The following is a 21,883-nucleotide window of genomic DNA, read 5'->3' as shown; positions in this document are numbered from 1 at the left end:
GGAGTTGGTGGCGTTGAACTTGCCAATGTGACCCAGTTTAGACAGGTTTCACTGTGCTTACCTTATGTGGCTTGAACGTGTTAACATTATTGATAGTTGGAAACATTGTGGTGTTGGTGGCGTTGAACTTGCCAATGTGACCCAGTTTAGACAGGTTTCACTGTACTTACCTTATGTGGCTTGAACGTGTTAACATTATTGATAGTTGGAAACAGTGTGGTGTTGGTGGCGTTGAACTTGCCAATGTGACCCAGTTTAGACAGGTTTCACTGTGCTTACCTTATGTGGCTTGAACGTGTTAACATTATTGATAGTTGGAAACATTGTGGTGTTGGTGGCGTTGAAGTTGCCAATGTGACCCAGTTTAGACAGGTTTCACTGTGCTTACCTTATGTGGCTTGAACGTGTTAACATTATTGATAGTTGGAAACATTGTGGTGTTGGTGGCGTTGAAGTTGCCAATGTGATCCAGTTTAGACAGGTTTCACTGTGCTTACCTTATGTGGCTTGAACGTGTTAACATTATTGATAGTTGGAAACATTGTGGTGTTGGTGGCGTTGAACTTGCCAATGTGACCCAGTTTAGACAGGTTTCACTGTGCTTACCTTATGTGGCTTGAACGTGTTACATTATTGATAGTTGGAAACATTGTGGTGTTGGTGGCGTTGAACTTGCCAATGTGACCCAGTTTAGACAGGTTTCACTGTGCTTACCTTATGTGGCTTGAACGTGTTAACATTATTGATAGTTGGAAACATTGTGGTGTTGGTGGCGTTGAACTTGCCAATGTGACCCAGTTTAGACAGGTTTCACTGTGCTTACCGTATGTGGCTTGAACGTGTTAACATTATTGATAGTTGGAAACAGTGTGGTGTTGGTGGCGTTGAACTTGCCAATGTGACCCAGTTTAGACAGGTTTCACTGTGCTTACCTTATGTGGCTTGAACGTGTTAACATTACTGATAGTTGGAAACATTGTGGTGTTGGTGGCGTTGAACTTGCCAATGTGACCCAGTTTAGACAGGTTTCACTGTGCTTACCTTATGTGGCTTGAACGTGTTAACATTATTGATAGTTGGAAACAGTGTGGTGTTGGTGGCGTTGAACTTGCCAATGTGACCCAGTTTAGACAGGTTTCACTGTGCTTACCTTATGTGGCTTGAACGTGTTAACATTACTGATAGTTGGAAACATTGTGGTGTTGGTGGCGTTGAACTTGCCAATGTGACCCAGTTTAGACAGGTTTCACTGTGCTTACCTTATGTGGCTTGAACGTGTTAACATTATTGATAGTTGGAAACATTGTGGTGTTGGTGGCGTTGAACTTGCCAATGTGACCCAGTTTAGACAGGTTTCATTGTGCTTAATTTATGTGGCTTGAACGTGTTAACATTATTGATAGTTGGAAACATTGTGGAGTTGGTGGCGTTGAACTTGCCAATGTGATCCAGTTTAGACAGGTTTCACTGTGCTTACCTTATGTGGCTTGAACGTGTTAACATTATTGATAGTTGGAAACATTGTGGAGTTGGTGGCGTTGAACTTGCCAATGTGATCCAGTTTAGACAGGTTTCACTGTGCTTACCTTATGTGGCTTGAACGTGTTAACATTATTGATAGTTGGAAACATTGTGGAGTTGGTGGCGTTGAACTTGCCAATGTGATCCAGTTTAGACAGGTTTCACTGTGCTTACCTTATGTGGCTTGAACGTGTTAACATTATTGATAGTTGGAAACATTGTGGTGTTGGTGGCGTTGAACTTGCCAATGTGACCCAGTTTAGACAGGTTTCACTGTGCTTACCTTATGTGGCTTGAACGTGTTAACATTATTGATAGTTGGAAACAGTGTGGTGTTGGTGGCGTTGAACTTGCCAATGTGACCCAGTTTAGACAGATTTCACTCTGCTTAATTTATGTGGCTTGAATGTGTTAACATTATTGATAGTTGGAAACATTGTGGTGTTGGTGACGTTGAACTTGCCAATGTGACCCAGTTTAGACAGGTTTCACTGTGCTTACCTTATGTGGTTGAACGTGTTAACATTATTGATAGTTGGAAACATTGTGGTGTTGGTGGCGTTGAACTTGCCAATGTGACCCAGTTTAGATAGGTTTCACTGTGCTTAATTTATGTGGCTTGAACGTGTTAACATTATTGATAGTTGGAAACATTGTGGTGTTGGTGGCGTTGAACTTGCCAATGTGACCCAGTTTAGACAGGTTTCACTGTGCTTACCTTATGTGGCTTGAACGTGTTAACATTATCGATAGTTGGAAACATTGTGGTGTTGGTGGCGTTGAACTTGCCAATGTGACCCAGTTTAGACAGGTTTCACTGTGCTTACCGTATGTGGCTTGAACGTGTTAACATTATTGATAGTTGGAAACATTGTGGTGTTGGTGGCGTTGAACTTGCCAATGTGACCCAGTTTAGACAGGTTTCACTGTGCTTACCTTATGTGGCTTGAACGTGTTAACATTACTGATAGTTGGAAACATTGTGGTGTTGGTGGCGTTGAACTTGCCAATGTGACCCAGTTTAGACAGGTTTCACTGTGCTTACCTTATGTGGCTTGAACGTGTTAACATTATTGATAGTTGGAAACATTGTGGTGTTGGTGGCGTTGAACTTGCCAATGTGACCCAGTTTAGACAGGTTTCACTGTGCTTAATTTATGTGGCTTGAACGTGTTAACATTATTGATAGTTGGAAACATTGTGGTGTTGGTGGCGTTGAACTTGCCAATGTGATCCAGTTTAGACAGGTTTCACTGTGCTTACCTTATGTGGCTTGAACGTGTTAACATTATTGATAGTTGGAAACATTGTGGAGTTGGTGGCGTTGAACTTGCCAATGTGATCCAGTTTAGACAGGTTTCACTGTGCTTACCTTATGTGGCTTGAACGTGTTAACATTATTGATAGTTGGAAACATTGTGGAGTTGGTGGCGTTGAACTTGCCAATGTGATCCAGTTTAGACAGGTTTCACTGTGCTTACCTTATGTGGCTTGAACGTGTTAACATTATTGATAGTTGGAAACATTGTGGTGTTGGTGGCGTTGAACTTGCCAATGTGACCCAGTTTAGACAGGTTTCACTGTGCTTACCTTATGTGGCTTGAACGTGTTAACATTATTGATAGTTGGAAACATTGTGGTGTTGGTGGCGTTGAACTTGCCAATGTGATCCAGTTTAGACAGGTTTCACTGTGCTTACCTTATGTGGCTTGAACGTGTTAACATTATTGATAGTTGGAAACATTGTGGAGTTGGTGGCGTTGAACTTGCCAATGTGACCCAGTTTAGACAGGTTTCACTGTGCTTACCTTATGTGGCTTGAACGTGTTAACATTATTGATAGTTGGAAACATTGTGGAGTTGGTGGCGTTGAACTTGCCAATGTGATCCAGTTTAGACAGGTTTCACTGTGCTTACCTTATGTGGCTTGAACGTGTTAACATTATTGATAGTTGGAAACATTGTGGTGTTGGTGGCGTTGAACTTGCCGAACGAAGAAGCAAATGATGTGCTGTGATATGAAGGGTTGTACGAAGGCAACTGTTTTGGCATGTGAGGAAGTAATCCAGTGTGATTCGGAAATTGCTGACTTTCGGCATACCGTTTGTGTTTCCGCTGAAATCAGATGGGAATACAAGTTAAAATTGTGTTAATATATCATCACTTCAGTTGTCTTTAACTACATTCTGTCTCATACCCGACCACTGACAATGCCAGAGATGGGGTGTGAGATGGATGTGTTAATATATCATCACTTCAGTTGTCTTTAACTACATTCTGTCTCATACCCGACCACTGACAATGCCAGAGATGGGGTGTGAGATGGATGTGTTAATATATCATCACTTCAGTTGTCTTTAACTACATTCTGTCTCATACCCGACCACTGACAATGCCAGAGATGGGGTGTGAGATGGATGTGTTAATATATCATCACTTCAGTTGTCTTTAACTACATTCTGTCTCATACCCGACCACTGACAATGCCAGAGATGGGGTGTGAGATGGATGTGTTAATATATCATCACTTCAGTTGTCTTTAACTACATTCTGTCTCATACCCGATCACTGACAATGCCAGAGATGGGGTGTGAGATGGATGTGTTAATATATCATCACTTCAGTTGTCTTTAACTACATTCTGTCTCATACCCGACCACTGACAATGCCAGAGATGGGGTGTGAGATGGATGTGTTAATATATCATCACTTCAGTTGTCTTTAACTACATTCTGTCTCATACCCGACCACTGACAATGCCAGAGATGGGGTGTGAGATGGATGTGTTAATATATCATCACTTCAGTCGTCTTTAACTACATTCTGTCTCATACCCGACCACTGACAATGCCAGAGATGGGGTGTGAGATGGATGTGTTAATATATCATCACTTCAGTCGTCTTTAACTACATTCTGTCTCATACCCGACCACTGACAATGCCAGAGATGGGGTGTGAGATGGATGTGTTAATATATCATCACTTCAGTCGTCTTTAACTACATTCTGTCTCATACCCGACCACTGACAATGCCAGAGATGGGGTGTGAGATGGGGTGTGAGATGGATGTGTTAATATATCATCACTTCAGTCGTCTTTAACTACATTCTGTCTCATACCCGACCACTGACAATGCCAGAGATGGGGTGTGAGATGGATGTGTTAATATATCATCACTTCAGTCGTCTTTAACTACATTCTGTCTCATACCCGACCACTGACAATGCCAGAGATTGGGGTGTGAGATGGGGTGTGCGATGGGGTGTGAGATGGGGTGTGAGATGGATGTGTCTGAACCTTAAATGGAAATAGGCACATTAACAGAGTTTAGGATTAGGTTTAACTACAAAAATGAAGAGGAAATTAGTTTGAAATTAATAATATTCATGGTATTTATGTATAAAGAAAAGATATTTCTTAATGTTCGATTGAATTTTGTAATACTGGAAGTTCTTAAACATTGTTACAACAAAACATTAAGCAAACAAACCTGTAATAATTATTATGTTTCATTGTAATTAATGTAATACTAACAATTTAAACTATCTTCTTGGTATAATTGCTAAATCTGTAATAATAATAGTATCGATGATTATGACTATGATGAAAATACATGGATCTTTTAGCATCTTACATTGTAAACTATATGTTAATACATGTGTATCTAAGTATGTACAAACATAAGTGAATTTATGAGTTATTTGATGAATATTAAGAAGAACATGGGGCATATAATACTGAACCTTGTGGAACAGCTGTCTTCGTTAGCTTAGGAAATAATTTAGAACTGTTGCACGCATGTTGTAGTGTGTTATTAAGGTAGATTATTCAAACTTTGGCATTTTCATCTCCACAAATTCAGTTCCAAATAAAATGATTTTGTGAAGATTTTTCAAAACCTTATTACAATAAAGTAGTGTTCATCTATTCAAAATCAGTAATTTTAACACAATATAATTTTCAGTAGTATAAGAATTGAATCTGCAATTATGTGGTTATCACAAGTGGCTTTAGTGGCACAGTGGTTAAGACATTTGCATGAGTTCAATGTTCATATCTCTGTGCCCTATGACTGGTATATCAAAGACTTTGGTATGTACTGTCCAATAAGAAAATGCATATAAAAGATCCCTTGCTGCTAATGGAAAAACTGGCCTCATTGGTGTAGTAGCTAAGCCATTAGATTTAAGGCTGGTAGGTACGAGGTTCACATCCATATACCAGCTCCACCCAGAGCAAATTTAACGACCTAAACTCACTCACTCACTCACTCTCTCTCTCTCTCTCTCTCTCTCTCTCTCTCTCTCTCTCTCTCTCTCTCTCTCTCTCTCTCTCTCTCTCTCTCTCTCTCTCTCTCTCTCTCTCTCTCTCTCTCTCTCTCTCTGCCAGAGAGTGTGCCCAGGACAGCATGCTTGAATGTTACTTAGGTAAGCATGAAAATAAAATGAATGATAATGAATGATGTTAGATCACACTTCAAAACCTTCAGTGGCAATGTTATCACATTACATTTATAATCTTTGGTGGTGAGGTTATCACACTGCATAACCCTCAGTGGTGAGGTTATCATATTACATTTATAATCTTTGGTGGTGAGGTTATCACACTGCATAACCCTCAGTGGTGAGGTTATCACATTACATTTATAATCTTTGGTGGTGAGGTTATCACACTGCATAACCCTCAGTGGTGAGGTTATCACATTACATTTATAATCTTTGGTGGTGAGGTTATCACACTGCATAACCCTCAGTGGTGAGGTTATCACATTACATTTATAATCTTTGGTGGTGAGGTTATCACACTGCATAACCCTCAGTGGCTATGTTATCACATTACATTTATAATCTTTGGTGGTGAGGTTATCACACTGCATAACCTTCAGTGGTGAGGTTATCACATTACATTTATAACCTTTGGTGGTGAGGTTATCACACTGCATAACCCTCAGTGGTGAGGTTATCATACTGCACAACCTTCAATGGTGAAGTTATTCAACCATATAATCAAACCTCAAGTGGTGACATTAAATCACACTGCATATATATATACGCCTCAGTGGTGTGAAAAACCATCCATCCCATAAGGGCAGCACCACACGGAAACCATTACCACCTACCCGCTTCCTTCCCGTCCTAGTACCTAAGAAGTTACCGGCCTCACTGTCAGACACACTGGTCTGGAATGCATCCAGCTTGGGCCGCCCAATGCTGCGGTCAGTGATAGCACCTACCCGTCTGCGTTCCCGGTACATGTGGTGCGGCAGTGGCAGAGACTGAGCCTTGGGTACCGATGAGTAAGTTTTCATCTCGGGCACGGCTTGAAGGGAAATCGAAGTGTTTTCTTCTTCCTGTTTAACTTCCTCCATTGGTGGGTTGGACGGGTGCTTGATTACCTCAATGACCTTTTTGGACTCATCCACATGCCGCGCTTTAGCAGCTGCTGCGGCTCTTCGGTCAGCATCCCTGAAGTACAATAAACATCAACAACACTGTCAGAATTGTTTACAGTTCATTTCTAGGTTAACAATAATTTAGCAAATTAAATGTCTCACCGGCCATAGGTGCCACCATAAACCAAGATTCATTGACTAGGACTTATAGTTTGTGACACTGTGACGAACATTCATAGGTGCATCTATAAACCAAGCTTCATTGACTAGGACTTATAGTTTGTGACACTGTGACGAACATTCACAGGTGCATCTATAAACCAAGCTTCATTGACTAGGACTTATAGTTTGTGACACTGTGATGAACATTCATAGGTGCCACCATAAACCAAGATTCATTGACTAGGACGTATAGTTTGTGACACTGTGATGAACATTCATAAGTGCATCTATAAACCAAGCTTCATTGACTAGGACTTATAGTTTGTGACACTGTGATGAACATTCATAGGTGCATCTATAAACCAAGCTTCATTGACTAGGACGTATAGTTTGTGACACTGTGATGAACATTCATAGGTGCATCTATAAACCAAGCTTCATTGACTAGGACTTATAGTTTGTGACACTGTGATGAACATTCATAGGTGCCACCATAAACCAAGATTCATTGACTAGGACGTATAGTTTGTGACACTGTGATGAACATTCATAGGTGCCACCATAAACCTAGATTCACTGACCTAGGACTTATAGTTTGTGACACTGTGATGAACATTCATAGGTGCCACCATAAACCAAGCTTCATTGACTAGGACTTATAGTTTGTGACACTGTGATGAACATTCATAGGTGCCACCATAAACCTAGATTCATTGACTAGGACTTATAGTTTGTGACACTGTGATGAACATTCATAGGTGCCACCATAAACCTAGATTCATTGACTAGGACTTATAGTTTGAGACAAACTGATCGAACTGCAAAACTTTAATGTTAAACTTTACTGCATAAGTAGACACCATTACTGTCACTGCCATTGGAAAAGTAATACCCATATCTCTCCTTTTTACTTTGTAAAGTTCAGACAAAAAGGTAGCATTATTATAGTTGACACTGACTTAGAGAATAAAAACAATATTACTTAATTTATATTCATATTTATATATAGCATGATTAAACTTGTGAGAAATGTTTGAATAATTAATAGCTAATGATGGCTTCCACTGTAATCAAGGTATATCAGCTTTGTTTGCCCACTGTTTGCAAATTGTAGAAACTACTCTCAACTCCATTGCAATTAATGGCTACATTCTGGTATATACATCCTTGTTTGAACTCACCTCAGTTCCTTGAAGTAATGGTGCCTAACTGCCTCTTTGGCAGTGATTCGTTCATCGGGGTCGTATGTACACATTAAATAGATGAGCTCTACCGCTTCTTGAGACACATTCGGTAACAACCTCTCAATGCCTGAGCCTTTCTTGGCAGGGAAGTTAAAACTCATTCCTCGAGACCTGCAAGTAAATACCTCTCGAAGTCAAACAGTGCCAACATGCATACTATAGTGTGCGAACACCTGTAAAAAAAATCCTTTGGGGCATTTTGTACAGAGATATGACTTTGAAAATGTTGATGGTATTATAATTTTAATTGCATACATTATACAATTACCGTTTCAGCCTGCTAACATCCTTTGGGGCATTTTGTACAGAGATATAACTTTGGACATGCCGATGGCATTGTAATTTTTATTGCATACATAATTATACACTTACCATTTCAGCTTGCTAACTAACACCTACAAAAAAAACTTCCTTTGGTCCATTTTGTACAGTGATATAACTGGACATGGTGATAGTATTGTAATTTTTATTGCTTACCTTTTCAGCTTGTTGAGTATGCTGGGGTCAGGGGTACCCATGATGTCATGGATCTTTGCAATCTGGTCAACTTCGTTAGACCCTGGGAACAGTGGATGTAAGCTGTAATAACAACAAATGGACATCAGTTATGAATTTCTGACTGCAAATTTAATGGCTCTACTTTACACCTTCAGTCATATTATTGGAAGATAAAGCTCTGTTCATTTTCATTCAAGTTAAAACATATTTGGTCTTATTACTTTTAACAGAAAACCCCCCATAAAGAACCAAATTTACAATGCCTGTTTTTGTCTTATATATGTGTAACTACATATATTTATATTACGTTTTAGAAAAACAGGCTTCGTACATTCAGCTTATGATATTGATTTATAAAGAGTATGAGAAATTGCATATTTTGTCTTTTAAGAATACACTTTTATAAAAAACAATCATATGCATTAATTTGTATAGTTTGCCAATTGAGTTACATATGGTAATGGAAACAGTGTACTTGGTGATCTTAAAGTGATCAATAAAACAAATAAGTGTTAATGTTTCTAGTATTAATATTTTATAACTAAATCTTGATTGTTCTAGTTGGCACATTAAATTATATTACAGAAAGTACCACGTGAAGCATTTTTATAAACCCTTATTTTCTTTAAATAATCAATAAAACAAATGGTGTTGATGTGTTTAGTATTAATATTTTATAACTAAAACTACCTTCTTCTAGGTGACACATTTAGATTATATTACCGAAACCACCATGTGCAGCATTAATTACCTTCCACTTTATTTATACCAAATCACCCATGTACAAGGGTATTCGAGACATTCACCAACTATTACACAATCAATTTGTGATAAATAACAAAGGTCTCATACATAACAATGCATGCGACAAAATACATTGAATTTATCTTAACAATACTGATCCATATTAATAGTTCCCTAAAGAACTATTATGTGTGTTAAAAGCAAAACACTGTCAATATTTGTTTCTGATCTACAGTAAACTCAGTTTCAAGTAGATTTGCATGGCACTGAAAGCAGTTCCTTGTTTAGACACTTATAGAGTTTTGTACTGACCGTCAAAAGAAAGTGTACTGAAATATCTTTATTTGAAATCACAGCTTTGACCCTTGATGCTGTTTGTGAACTGTAATGTGTACACTTGATGGGAATGTTCATAGACACATGAGAAGTTTTGTATTGACAGTCAAAACAAAGAATATTGAAACATCTTTATTTGTAACAGCACATTTGACCCCTAGTGTTGTTTGTGAACTGTAATGTGCATATTTAATGGGGATGTTGATGATTTGACACATGTAGAGTTCTATACTGACAGTCAAAACAAAGCATATTGAAACATCTTTATTTGTAACAGCACATTTGACCCCAAGTGCTGTCTGTGAACTGTAATTTGCATATTTGATGGTAATAATTGTGAATACAGAGTTCATATCTAGCTAATAATATAATATCAACCTACAGCCTCTCTCCATTTCCAGTTGAGGCACATCCATCTCAGGCACAGCATCTGGAGCCTGTTTCACAAACCATTGTAACTTTACATCTGGAGCCTGTTTCACAAACCATTGTAACTTTACATCTGGAGCCTGTTTCACAAACCATTGTAACTTTACATCTGGAGCCTGTTTCACAAACCATTGTAACTTTACGTCTGGAGCCTGTTTCACAAACCATTGTAACTTTATGTCTGGAGCCTGTTTCACAAACCATTGTAACTTTACATCTGGAGCCTGTTTCACAAACCATTGTAACTTTACATCTGGAGCCTGTTTCACAAACCATTGTAACTTTACATCTGGAGCCTGTTTCACAAACCATTGTAACTTTACATCTGGAGCCTGTTTCACAAACCATTGTAACTTTACATCTGGAGCCTGTTTCACAAACCATTGTAACTTTACATCTGGAGCATGTTTCACAAACCATTTTAACTTTACATCTGGAGCCTGTTTCACAAACCATTGTAACTTTATGTCTGTGACTAGCAGTTATACGTATCATAGGTTTACTTGTGTTTGACATCTATTTCACATATATGTGTGCTTCAAACTATATTTGTACTGTTAATACATGTAGTAATAAGAACTGTGGTTTAGTCATAGATTTATATTTACATTCAAAACTAGGCTTACAGTGTTTTGTGAAACTATCTCTGGCTATTTTCAGTGTCTGGGACAGGGGCAGGAGGTAGCCAAGTGGTAAAGCGCTCATTAGATGCACGGTCAGTCTGGGATCAATCCCCATTTGTGGGCCTATTGAGTTATTTCTCACTCCATCCACTGCACCACGACTGGAATATCAAAGGCCGTGGTATGTGCTATCCTGTCTGTGACATGGTGCATATAAAAGATCTCTTGCTACTAATGGACAAATGTAGCAGGTTTCCTCTCTAAGACTATATGTCAAAATCACCAAATGTCTGACATCCAATAGCCAATGATTAATGAATCAATGTGCTCTAGTGGTGTCGTTAAACAAAACTTTTGTGTCTATATTGCTGTCCTGATTCTCTCCCTTCTTTTTTTTTTTTTTTTTTTTTAATTTTTAACCATTGTTTAACAGCCAATGTACTTTTGTGCTGAGGTGTCGTTAAACTTTCATTCAAGATCCTCTTTTTTTATTATTGCCACCCTCAGATTTCTGGCTACATTCGGCCCTGATGGACCAGTACAGTTAAAGTTTGTTTTGTTTAATGACACCACTAGAGCAATGCCATATAACCGTAAATAAAATGTGTTGAGTGCATCGTTAAATAAAACATTTCCTTACTTCCACTACAGCACATTGATTTATTAATGATCAGCTATTGGATTGCAAACATTTGGTAATTCTGACATATAGTCATCAGAGAAAACCCACTACATTTTTCCATTAGTAGCAAGGGATCTTTTATATGCATTTTCCCAGACAGAAAAGCACATAACTCAGCTTTTGACCAGTTATGGTGCACAGGTTGGAATAAATGAATGTTTAACGACACCCCAGCACGAAAAACACATCGGCTATTGGGTGTCAAATTATGGTAATGCAAACAAATAAGGTGATGATCAACATCAATATAAAAATTCAAAATTTAAATAAAAACAGTGTAAAGAACTGTACAAAAATACAAATATCACAGATAGATACTGACTTTTACTCAAAATTTCAATTTGTGCTGTATTGGCCATTCTCCGAGAATGTTACACCCCTGCACCACAGTGAGGTGGTTCGACCTGCGAGTACTCAACCAACTGAGTTAGACCAATATGGAGCCATAAAATCAATACAAGTCGGTGAGAATTGACTGCTGGGTACCTGCTAATGGAGACGTGATGCATTGTACTCCATGTACGTGGTAATTAATCTTCCATACATGTCACAGTTTGAACTCACTTTTACACAGTTCACTGACTGACATAAACTCCTATACAGTTCAATAACAAAATCAATACAGAATAATTTTGAGCTCTGTTAAGCAGCCACCTGTCTAAAAAGGGTCATTTTTATTTCATATTCATTTCATTTCAATTTATTTTTTGTTCTTATATCTAGTTAAGGTTCAAGCATGCTGTCATGGGAACACACCTCAGCTATCTGGACTGTCTGTCCATGACAGTGGGTTAGTTGTTAGTGGTTAGTGAGAGAGAAGAGGGTGTAGTGGTCTTACACCTACCCAATGAGTCATTAAAACTTGCTCTAGGTGGGAGCTGGTACTGGGCTGCGAACCCTGTACCTACCAGCCTTATGTCCGATGGCTTAAGCACGATACCACTGAGATGGATGGTCATTTTAAAAATATTTGATGAGATTACTATTTAAATAGGCTTAATTGTAGACCATGTAATATTATTTTTTACTTTTTTTATTTATGTTTTTACTACAGAGAATGATAAAAACATTTACGAAAGGACATTTATGAAAGAAGCCCTACATCTACATCTCAATGATTTAGTTTTGTTCTGTTCTGAATAAATTTATGTTAAATTACATTTTTCTTATCCATATCTCTTGTTCGCTAGATTGCTAAATGCACATTAAAAATTAATTTGGAAAATATATAGAGGATTTGTCACGAGTATTTTTTAATAAGGAAAATATCAACCGAGTCTATGTTAATCAGTATTTGTCAAGGCTCTGCAAATACCGATTAATTAGATGAGGTTGATATTTTACATATTAAAAAACACGAGTAGCGAATTCTGTTTATCCTATAACACTTCTAAAATAACATTTTAATTAATTATTTTAGTAAATCACAGTACTAAAGTCGCTGCCATCAATAATATGACGTCATCACGATTCACACAGATTAGTTTGACGTCACGTATTTTAAACAAATCTTTGAAAACGTTACGCTCAGGTACACGGGTCTTGTTGGCTTGTAAGCAAATGACCCATCACCAGCAACACATTATCTAGAGACCTTGCAAATTTGCATACCATTATTAACCGGGTTAATAAAGTAAATTATCACATGGGTTTATGACATGGATATCATGGGTAAGTTATAGGATAAATTTCATTATTAATTTGCTAAAAAAAAGTCATTCAAAAATCTCTTGCCATTTGTTGACCAATTACCTTGCCATTTATAGACTAATCACTATGCTGCTTGTAGACTAATCACTATGCCATTTATAGACTAATCACTATGCTGTTTGTAGACTAATCACTATGCTGTTTATAGACTAATCACTATGCTGTTTGTAGACTAATCACTATGCTGTTTATAGACTAATCACTATGCTGTTTGTAGACTAATCACTATGCTGTTTATAGACTAATCACTATGCTGTTTGTAGACTAATCACTATGCTGTTTATAGACTAATCACTATGCCGTTTGTAGACTAATCACTATGCTGTTTGTAGACTAATCACTATGCCGTTTGTAGACCCACAGCTATTCTGTAAGTATGGCTAATTGAAACTTGAGTTTGAATACAGATTTGATAACCAAATTCACCAAATTCCTAACAAGTATTTGAGTCTGGTTTAAACCCTGCTTAGTAAAAGTTTATATATGTGTGGGCTGGGGTTGTTTTTGGAATAAGTTGTCCTTACAGGCATTTTTCAAGAATAATATTAGACATTAAATAGTGCTCATGACTAAAGAAAAAGCTAGCTGTGACCTTGATGTATCTGTTGATTATTACTCTTAAAAATACAGTGAAACACCTCTAAATCAGACATCCATGTGACTAAGTAAATTGTCTGGTTTTTAGAGGTGTCCTGTTTTCAGGGGTGTGCACTGATACAAAAGCCCCCTGCGCATGCTGTAACCTCATCGTGGTGCAGGGGTGTAACATTCTCTTTGAGGAATGGCCAATACAGCACAAATTGAAATTTTGAGTAAAAGTCAGTATCTATGTGATATTTGTATTTTTGCAGAGTTCTTTACACTGTTTTTATTTAAATCTTGAATTTTTTTATTGATGTTGATCATGACCTTATTTGTTTGCATTACCATAGTTTGACACCCAACAGCCGATGTGTTTTTCGTGCTGGGGTGTCGTTAAACATGCATGCATTGATTACCATAGTCTGACACCCAATAGCCGATGTGTTTTTCGTGCTGGGGTGTTGTTAAACATGCATTCACTGATTACCATAGTTTGACACCCAATAGCCGATGTGTTTTTCATGCTGGGGTGTTGTTAAACATTCATTCACTGATTACCATAGTCTGACACCCAATAGCCGATGTGTTTTTCATGCTGGGGTGTTGTTAAACATTCATTCACTGATTACCATAGTTTGACACCCAATAGCCGATGTGTTTTTCATGCTGGGGTGTTGTTAAACATTCATTCACTGATTACCATAGTCTGACACCCAATAGCCGATGTGTTTTTCGTGCTGGGGTGTTGTTAAACATTCATTCACTGATTACCATAGTTTGACACCCAATAGCTGATGTGTTTTTCGTGCTGGGGTGTCGTTAAACATGCATGCATTGATTACCATAGTCTGACACCCAATAGCCGATGTGTTTTTCATGCTGGGGTGTTGTTAAACATTCATTCACTGATTACCATAGTTTGACACCCAATAGCCGATGTGTTTTTCATGCTGGGGTGTTGTTAAACATTCATTCACTGATTACCATAGTTTGACACCCAATAGCTGATGTGTTTTTCGTGCTGGGGTGTCGTTAAACATGCATGCATTGATTACCATAGTCTGACACCCAATAGCCGATGTGTTTTTCGTGCTGGGGTGTTGTTAAACATTCATTCACTGATTACCATAGTTTGACACCCAATAGCCGATGTGTTTTTCATGCTGGGGTGTTGTTAAACATTCATTCACTGATTACCATAGTCTGACACCCAATAGCCGATGTGTTTTTCATGCTGGGGTGTTGTTAAACATTCATTCACTGATTACCATAGTTTGACACCCAATAGCCGATGTGTTTTTCATGCTGGGGTGTTGTTAAACATTCATTCACTGATTACCATAGTCTGACACCCAATAGCCGATGTGTTTTTCGTGCTGGGGTGTTGTTAAACATTCATTCACTGATTACCATAGTCTGACACCCAATAGCCGATGTGTTTTTCGTGCTGGGGTGTCGTTAAACATGCATGCATTGATTACCATAGTCTGACACCCAATAGCCGATGTGTTTTTCATGCTGGGGTGTTGTTAAACATTCATTCACTGATTACCATAGTTTGACACCCAATAGCCGATGTGTTTTTCGTGCTGGGGTGTTGTTAAACATTCATTCACTGATTACCATAGTTTGACACCCAATAGCCGATGTGTTTTTCGTGCTGGGGTGTTGTTAAACATTCATTCACTGATTACCATAGTTTGACACCCAATAGCCGATGTGTTTTTTCGTGCTGGGGTGTTGTTAAACATTCATTCACTGATTACCATAGTTTGACACCCAATAGCCGATGTGTTTTTCGTGCTGGGGTGTTGTTAAACATTCATTCACTGATTACCATAGTTTGACACCCAATAGCCGATGTGTTTTTCGTGCTGGGGTGTTGTTAAACATTCATTCACTGATTACCATAGTTTGACACCCAATAGCCGATGTGTTTTTCATGCTGGGGTGTTGTTAAACATTCATTCACTGATTACCATAGTTTGACACCCAATAGCCGATGTGTTTTTCGTGCTGGGGTGTTGTTAAACATTCATTCACTGATTACCATAGTTTGACACCCAATAGCCGATGTGTTTTTCATGCTGGGGTGTTGTTAAACATTCATTCACTGATTACCATAGTTTGACACCCAATAGCTGATGTGTTTTTCGTGCTGGGGTGTCGTTAAACATGCATGCATTGATTACCATAGTCTGACACCCAATAGCCGATGTGTTTTTCATGCTGGGGTGTCGTTAAACATTCATTCACTGATTACCATAGTTTGACACCCAATAGCCGATGTGTTTTTCGTGCTGGGGTGTTGTTAAACATTCATTCACTGATTACCATAGTTTGACACCCAATAGCCGATGTGTTTTTCGTGCTGGGGTGTTGTTAAACATTCATTCACTGATTACCATAGTTTGACACCCAATAGCCGATGTGTTTTTCGTGCTGGGGTGTTGTTAAACATTCATTCACTGATTACCATAGTTTGACACCCAATAGCCGATGTGTTTTTCGTGCTGGGGTGTTGTTAAACATGCATTCACTGATTACCATAGTTTGACACCCAATAGCTGATGTGTTTTTCGTGCTGGGGTGTCGTTAAACATGCATGCATTGGTTACCATAGTCTGACACCCAATAGCCGATGTGTTTTTCGTGCTGGGGTGTCGTTAAACATGCATTCAATCATAATACAAAAGCATTTTTTGCCTTTTGTTTCCACTGGTGTCCTGTTCCTATTCAGTCTTTTATATGTTTTGAAGATGTTCCAATGAAGAACCTTTGACTTGAGATATTTGTAATGTTTGCTTGTATAATTTTAAAACTTTTAATAATTTTAATTTCATCTTCGAGTGATAGTTCAATACAGCAACATTTATCTGGACGTTCCATGCTGAAAATTGATAGAGCAATGAAACGCTACTGAAATCTTTTCGACACCTCAAAGCCAACATTACTTTTGCTTTCTATTTAGTTTGCTAAATAGGACTAAAGGTTTTTAAAACCACATTCAAACAATAGGAAGACAGTGGATTAAATTCATTGTTGTTTTGCCGATGCTAGAAGCAAACCATAAACATAAAAGTGGAGGATATCAAAGTTGTCAGTTGATCTTTAATTGCTTAATTGCTATTTGCCAACCATACCCAGTCATATGTAAAGGTGATTACACTTCTAATCGCTAACCTGAACATGTGCACATTGTTTGCGGTGGTCAGGTAATCTGGCTGAAGACAGTGAAGTGACAATAAATGACACTATCAGTGGCACCATAATGATTGATAACGGTATGATTGTCCGGTTTTCAGAGATACAATTTGCACTAAATAAAGAGTTTGGGACTGAATTATTTGTCTAGTGTTCAGTTTAGAGACGTGTCCGGTTTTGAGAGGTAAACTTTAGTGTTAAAAGACACATAAATTACGGAACAATGGAAAAATGTCCGGCTTTGACGAGTTTGTTTTGCTTGTGCACACTGCACGTGCTTTCGTGTGCTCGACTTGGGGGTCCTTCATTTCATTGTTTTTGTCAGCGAAATGAAGTTTTCTACTGGGATGTATGCGGCCATTGGAATTGATTGAACGCTGGAACGCTTCTCGTTTCGACAACCTGCACCACCAGGTTGGATTCTTTTTTAGCGAGATTCCTTGCCTCCACGTCATTTCTCCGTCTGACTGTTGACTTGTTTTTTTCGTGACTCGTATGACGGCCATTCTGCAGAACGCCACAGTTGTTCGCGTTTAGTCTCTACATGTCCGAGCCTGTCCTAGCAGCACTGGAAGATTGACCGCCCCACTCTAAGAAGAAATAGGAAGCGGGGTCAGCCCCTACTACTCTTTTTCTAGACTTTACCTTCTTTATAGTGATACCATCTCGTATCCTCCGGAGTCGGGCCCGTCCGCACCACTATACCAACCCATGACGACTGGACTATACCCTAGTCTGATACTCTCTCTCGTTCAGACGGATCCGGCTTCTCAAGATCTGTATTTCAGCACAGCACTACACCTTCAACGTCTATCAACTGTCAATCTAGGGGTTTTCTTGACGGGATTCAATCCATCTCGTCCCTTTAAGCTGTGCACCCAAAAGGCCTTAACGAGGCCACATGCGTGGACATATCGATCGGACTTTAAACTTTTAGATCTGCGTTAAAAATGTTATGTCCAAATTACTTCTTTTTTAAAAAAAAATATTATTAAATAGTCCAATCCTCTCTTCTTTCTCTTATTTAATTTTGGACTGTCCTTCTAAAATGCTCCAAATTAATTAATTAAATTAATTCGGCCGAGCGGTCAATTCTTTTTTATTTTTGGCTTGTAACCTTTTTATTTTTTTTATTTAATTTATTAACTTTTTTACTAATTTCTATTTTCAAAATTCTGCCCATTTTCAAACACCCCCCCCCCCCCCCCCCCCCCCCTCCATCTCGAGTCAGGCCACCGATCTTATCGGAGGTTGGACTCGGGATGGGCGTGTTCGAAACCCTAGTGGTATATGGGCACGTTAAACTAGTTATCATCATCATCATCCGGCTTTGATAGAATTCCTGTTGAAAGAGGGTCCCGTTTTGAAGGGTTTCACTGTATGTATAATTAAAAAATAAGAATTAATTACTGGTAGTAATAAAAGCTTTACCTGAGAATCTCAAAGAACACACACCCAACACTCCATATGTCCATTTTGTATGTATAGTATCCATCTGTTAACAAACACTCAGGTGCTCGGTACCTAGAAACGATGGATAAATAACAGATTATTACTTCAACGTGCATGCTATATATAGAAAGATTATTTCATGAGCAGGAGTGCCATATGATTTTTATGGAACAAGTTTAAACGTTGGTTTATTCTTCAAGCAAGATTGAGGAGCATAAGACAATTCCCAAATATTCATGCAAGTGTTATAATTTATTTATAATTCCACAAATTGTAATGTATTTATTACAAACATTAAGTATGATTGAATCTGCTATACAATGAATGTTCTTCAATCATCTTCATACACAATCAATGTTACGGTTTGGGTTATTCACACAAACCCTATGCTTGATGTAACAAGTCTGCCATAACAATATTGATATAGCATGCAGTTTATAAATTGTTTAATATGCTGATTGGTAAACTTGTGAAATAAAATGTGTATGGCAGAGTCATTAGTGTAATCAAATATATTCATTAATAATAGAATATGGACATCCATAAAAATGGAAAATAACCACACAAGACTTTGGTACCTTTGATACACCAACACAGTAAATGTCCTACATTGTGTGACACTGATGGAGGTGTCAATTGACAGAGGTGTGATGTCATAAAGGTGTGGTGTCACAAAGGTGTGGTATCACAGGGCTATGTGTCAAATCTACTAAGATATAATACAGATCACATTTAGTACAATTCTCAGTACACAATTTATACTAAACCGATAAAATAATAAAACAAATACTGGTATCATAATGGCACATTGTTTTTCATTTATATTATTGCTGTATTCCATTTAAGCTAGCATGTTGTTGTTGTTACTGTTTCTAGGAAACCCATATAAACATCTCACCATCTTGTAGAGATATATTCTGTGTATGGCTGTTTTGAATATACACTTCTGCAAGATCCAAAGTCTGCTAGTTTGAGCAAATCTTCCTGCAAACACAGTAATTATGGTTCAATTTACTTGGACAGTGCTGCTACAGATAATAATAAAATGCTGGTAAGGCAGATGTCTAATTAATAGGGTTCTGACTATATTCTGAGCAAATTGGAGATGGTTGTTAGATTAAGGATAATTTAATGACATAACATCACATTACTTAATAGGTGGTTATACATGTCAAACATTTGTCTTAGAATTCTCTGTCAGAAGATGTGTCCATGACAGACATGCTTGAACAGTTCTCTGATGCCAAACATAACTCACCCATCCACAACTGTAGTCTAGAGTTTAAAACCTTCAATTACTGCTATTGGGTGGGCTATATTCTTTAATTAGAAACAAAAAAGTTTGTTTTGTTTAACGACACCACTAGAGCACATTGATTAACTAATCATTGGCTATTGGATATCAAATATTTGGTAATTCTGACTCATAGTCATCAGAGGAAACCTGCTACATTTTTCCTAATGCAGCAAGGGATCTTTTACATGCACTTTCCCCCAGACAGGAAAGCACATTCCTTAGCCTTTGACCAGTTGTGGTGCACTGGTTAGAACGAGAAAAACACCAATCAGTTTGAATGGATCCACCGAGCTGGTTCGAACATGCGACACAGCCACCTCAAGCGAGTGCTTAACGGACTGAGCTAAATCCTGCCCCCTTAATCTTTTCTACCATGGTATTTGTCAAGCATTGGTTGGAGTGGAAGAATAATCTAATGGGTCTCCCGAGGAGAGTCAACCATTACCATTAATCATATATCCGAACATTCCAAAGAAGAGAACGTGCATAACAATATATATAATATATGAATTATCTCACACATGTACATTAAACATATTTTAGCCAAGTGATAATTAATTATTAAATTAATTCTGAATGTCAAGACCCTCTGTAAACGACAAGAGTACATTTCTTGCAATACAGATCAGTTTTTTGGTACAGTTAAACCTGTCTCTATACGACCACTCAAGACCCTTATGAAAGTAACCTGTTTGAGGTTACCTGTATCAACAGATCACCTCTAATCAGCCCAGTGGTAAAGTGCTCGCTTGATGCGCGATCAGTCTGGGATTGATCCCCGATGGTGGGCCCGTTGGGCTATTTTTCACTCCATCCAGTGAACTACAACTGATATATCAAAGGTTGTGGTATGTGCTATCCTGTCTGTGGGATGGTAAAAGATCCTTTGCTACTAATGAAAAATGTAGCGGGTTTTCTCTCTAAGACTACATATGTCAAAATTACCAAATGTTTGACATCAAATAGCTATGATTAAAAAATCAATGTGCTCTAGTGGTGTCGTTAAACAAAACAAACTTTTAAACTTTTAGATAACTTCTACAAGTACAAAGAGGTATGGAAGGGACATATCTTCAGTGGCCATCAAAGACAGGCAATTCAAGGTGTTGAACTCTGTATATGTAATACCGTATTGTGAATACTGGCCATCGGTGAACAGGCTGGTAGGTACTGGGTTCGGATCCCAGTCGAGGCATGGGATTTTTAATCCAGATACTGACTCCAAACCCTGAGTGAGTGCTCCGCAAGGCTCAATGGGTAGGTGTAAACCACTTGCACCGACCAGTGATCCATAACTGGTTCAACAAAGGCCATGGTTTGTGCTATCCTGCCTGTGGGAAGCGCAAATAAAAGATCACTTGCTGCTAATCAGAAAGAGTAGCCCATGAAGTGGTGACAGCAGGTTTGCTCTCAAAATCTGTGTGGTCCTTAACCATATGTCTGACGCCATATAACCGTAAATAAAATGTGTTGAGTGCGTCGTTAAATAAAACATTTCTTTCTTTCTTTTTCGTATTGTGAATGGTATCTGGTAAACGCAACAATCAATAGTTATCACATGCATCCTGATTAATACATGAGCTGTAGGTTCTAAATTGTAACATCTCATTATTAAAATAACAGAAAAGTTAAACCAAAAAACCCTTACCTTAATCAATATATTTTCAGGTTTCACATCACGATGAAAAATACCATTCCTTCAAAAGAGAAAATAAAAAATGCATAGTGCATGGTTTTGAAATAAAGAAACAGATAATTGATCAAGTTTTAAAAGAAAACCTCATGATATACAATCACAAACTGACAATATATGTACAGTAAAAAATCTCAAGACCGGACTAAACCGGAATTCTCTCAAAACCGGACATTTTTCATGGTCCCTTTATAAATATCAGTACAAAAGATAACTTCTTTAAATCGGATACCTCTTAAAAACTGGCATTTTATTTGGTGCTGAGGGTGTCCGGTTTATGGAAGTTTCAATGTATTTGCAAATATAAAAACAAC

General features: G+C 38.1%; 1 protein-coding gene across 2 annotated transcripts in view; it reads right to left on the bottom strand.

Annotated features, from left to right (window-relative positions):
- The window catches only part of LOC121371314 (MAPK/MAK/MRK overlapping kinase-like), a 67,630-nt gene that overhangs the window by 5,560 nt on the left and 40,187 nt on the right, over window positions 1-21,883 (bottom strand). For both annotated transcript variants that reach the window (XM_041497115.1, XM_041497116.1), the window contains exons 6-12: window positions 21,525-21,573; window positions 19,478-19,563; window positions 18,559-18,651; window positions 8,797-8,898; window positions 8,257-8,430; window positions 6,755-6,986; window positions 3,439-3,636 (exon numbers count right to left, since the gene is read on the bottom strand). In XM_041497115.1, the coding sequence (XP_041353049.1) occupies window positions 3,439-3,636; window positions 6,755-6,986; window positions 8,257-8,430; window positions 8,797-8,898; window positions 18,559-18,651; window positions 19,478-19,563; window positions 21,525-21,573 (934 nt within the window). The remainder of the gene's footprint in view (window positions 1-3,438; window positions 3,637-6,754; window positions 6,987-8,256; window positions 8,431-8,796; window positions 8,899-18,558; window positions 18,652-19,477; window positions 19,564-21,524; window positions 21,574-21,883) is intronic.

The sequence above is a fragment of the Gigantopelta aegis genome, chromosome 4, assembly GCF_016097555.1.
Source record: "Gigantopelta aegis isolate Gae_Host chromosome 4, Gae_host_genome, whole genome shotgun sequence".
NCBI lineage: Eukaryota > Metazoa > Mollusca > Gastropoda > Neomphalida > Peltospiridae > Gigantopelta > Gigantopelta aegis.
Note: the sequence above shows the minus strand (reverse complement) of the source record. Positions and strands in the feature narration are given on the sequence as shown.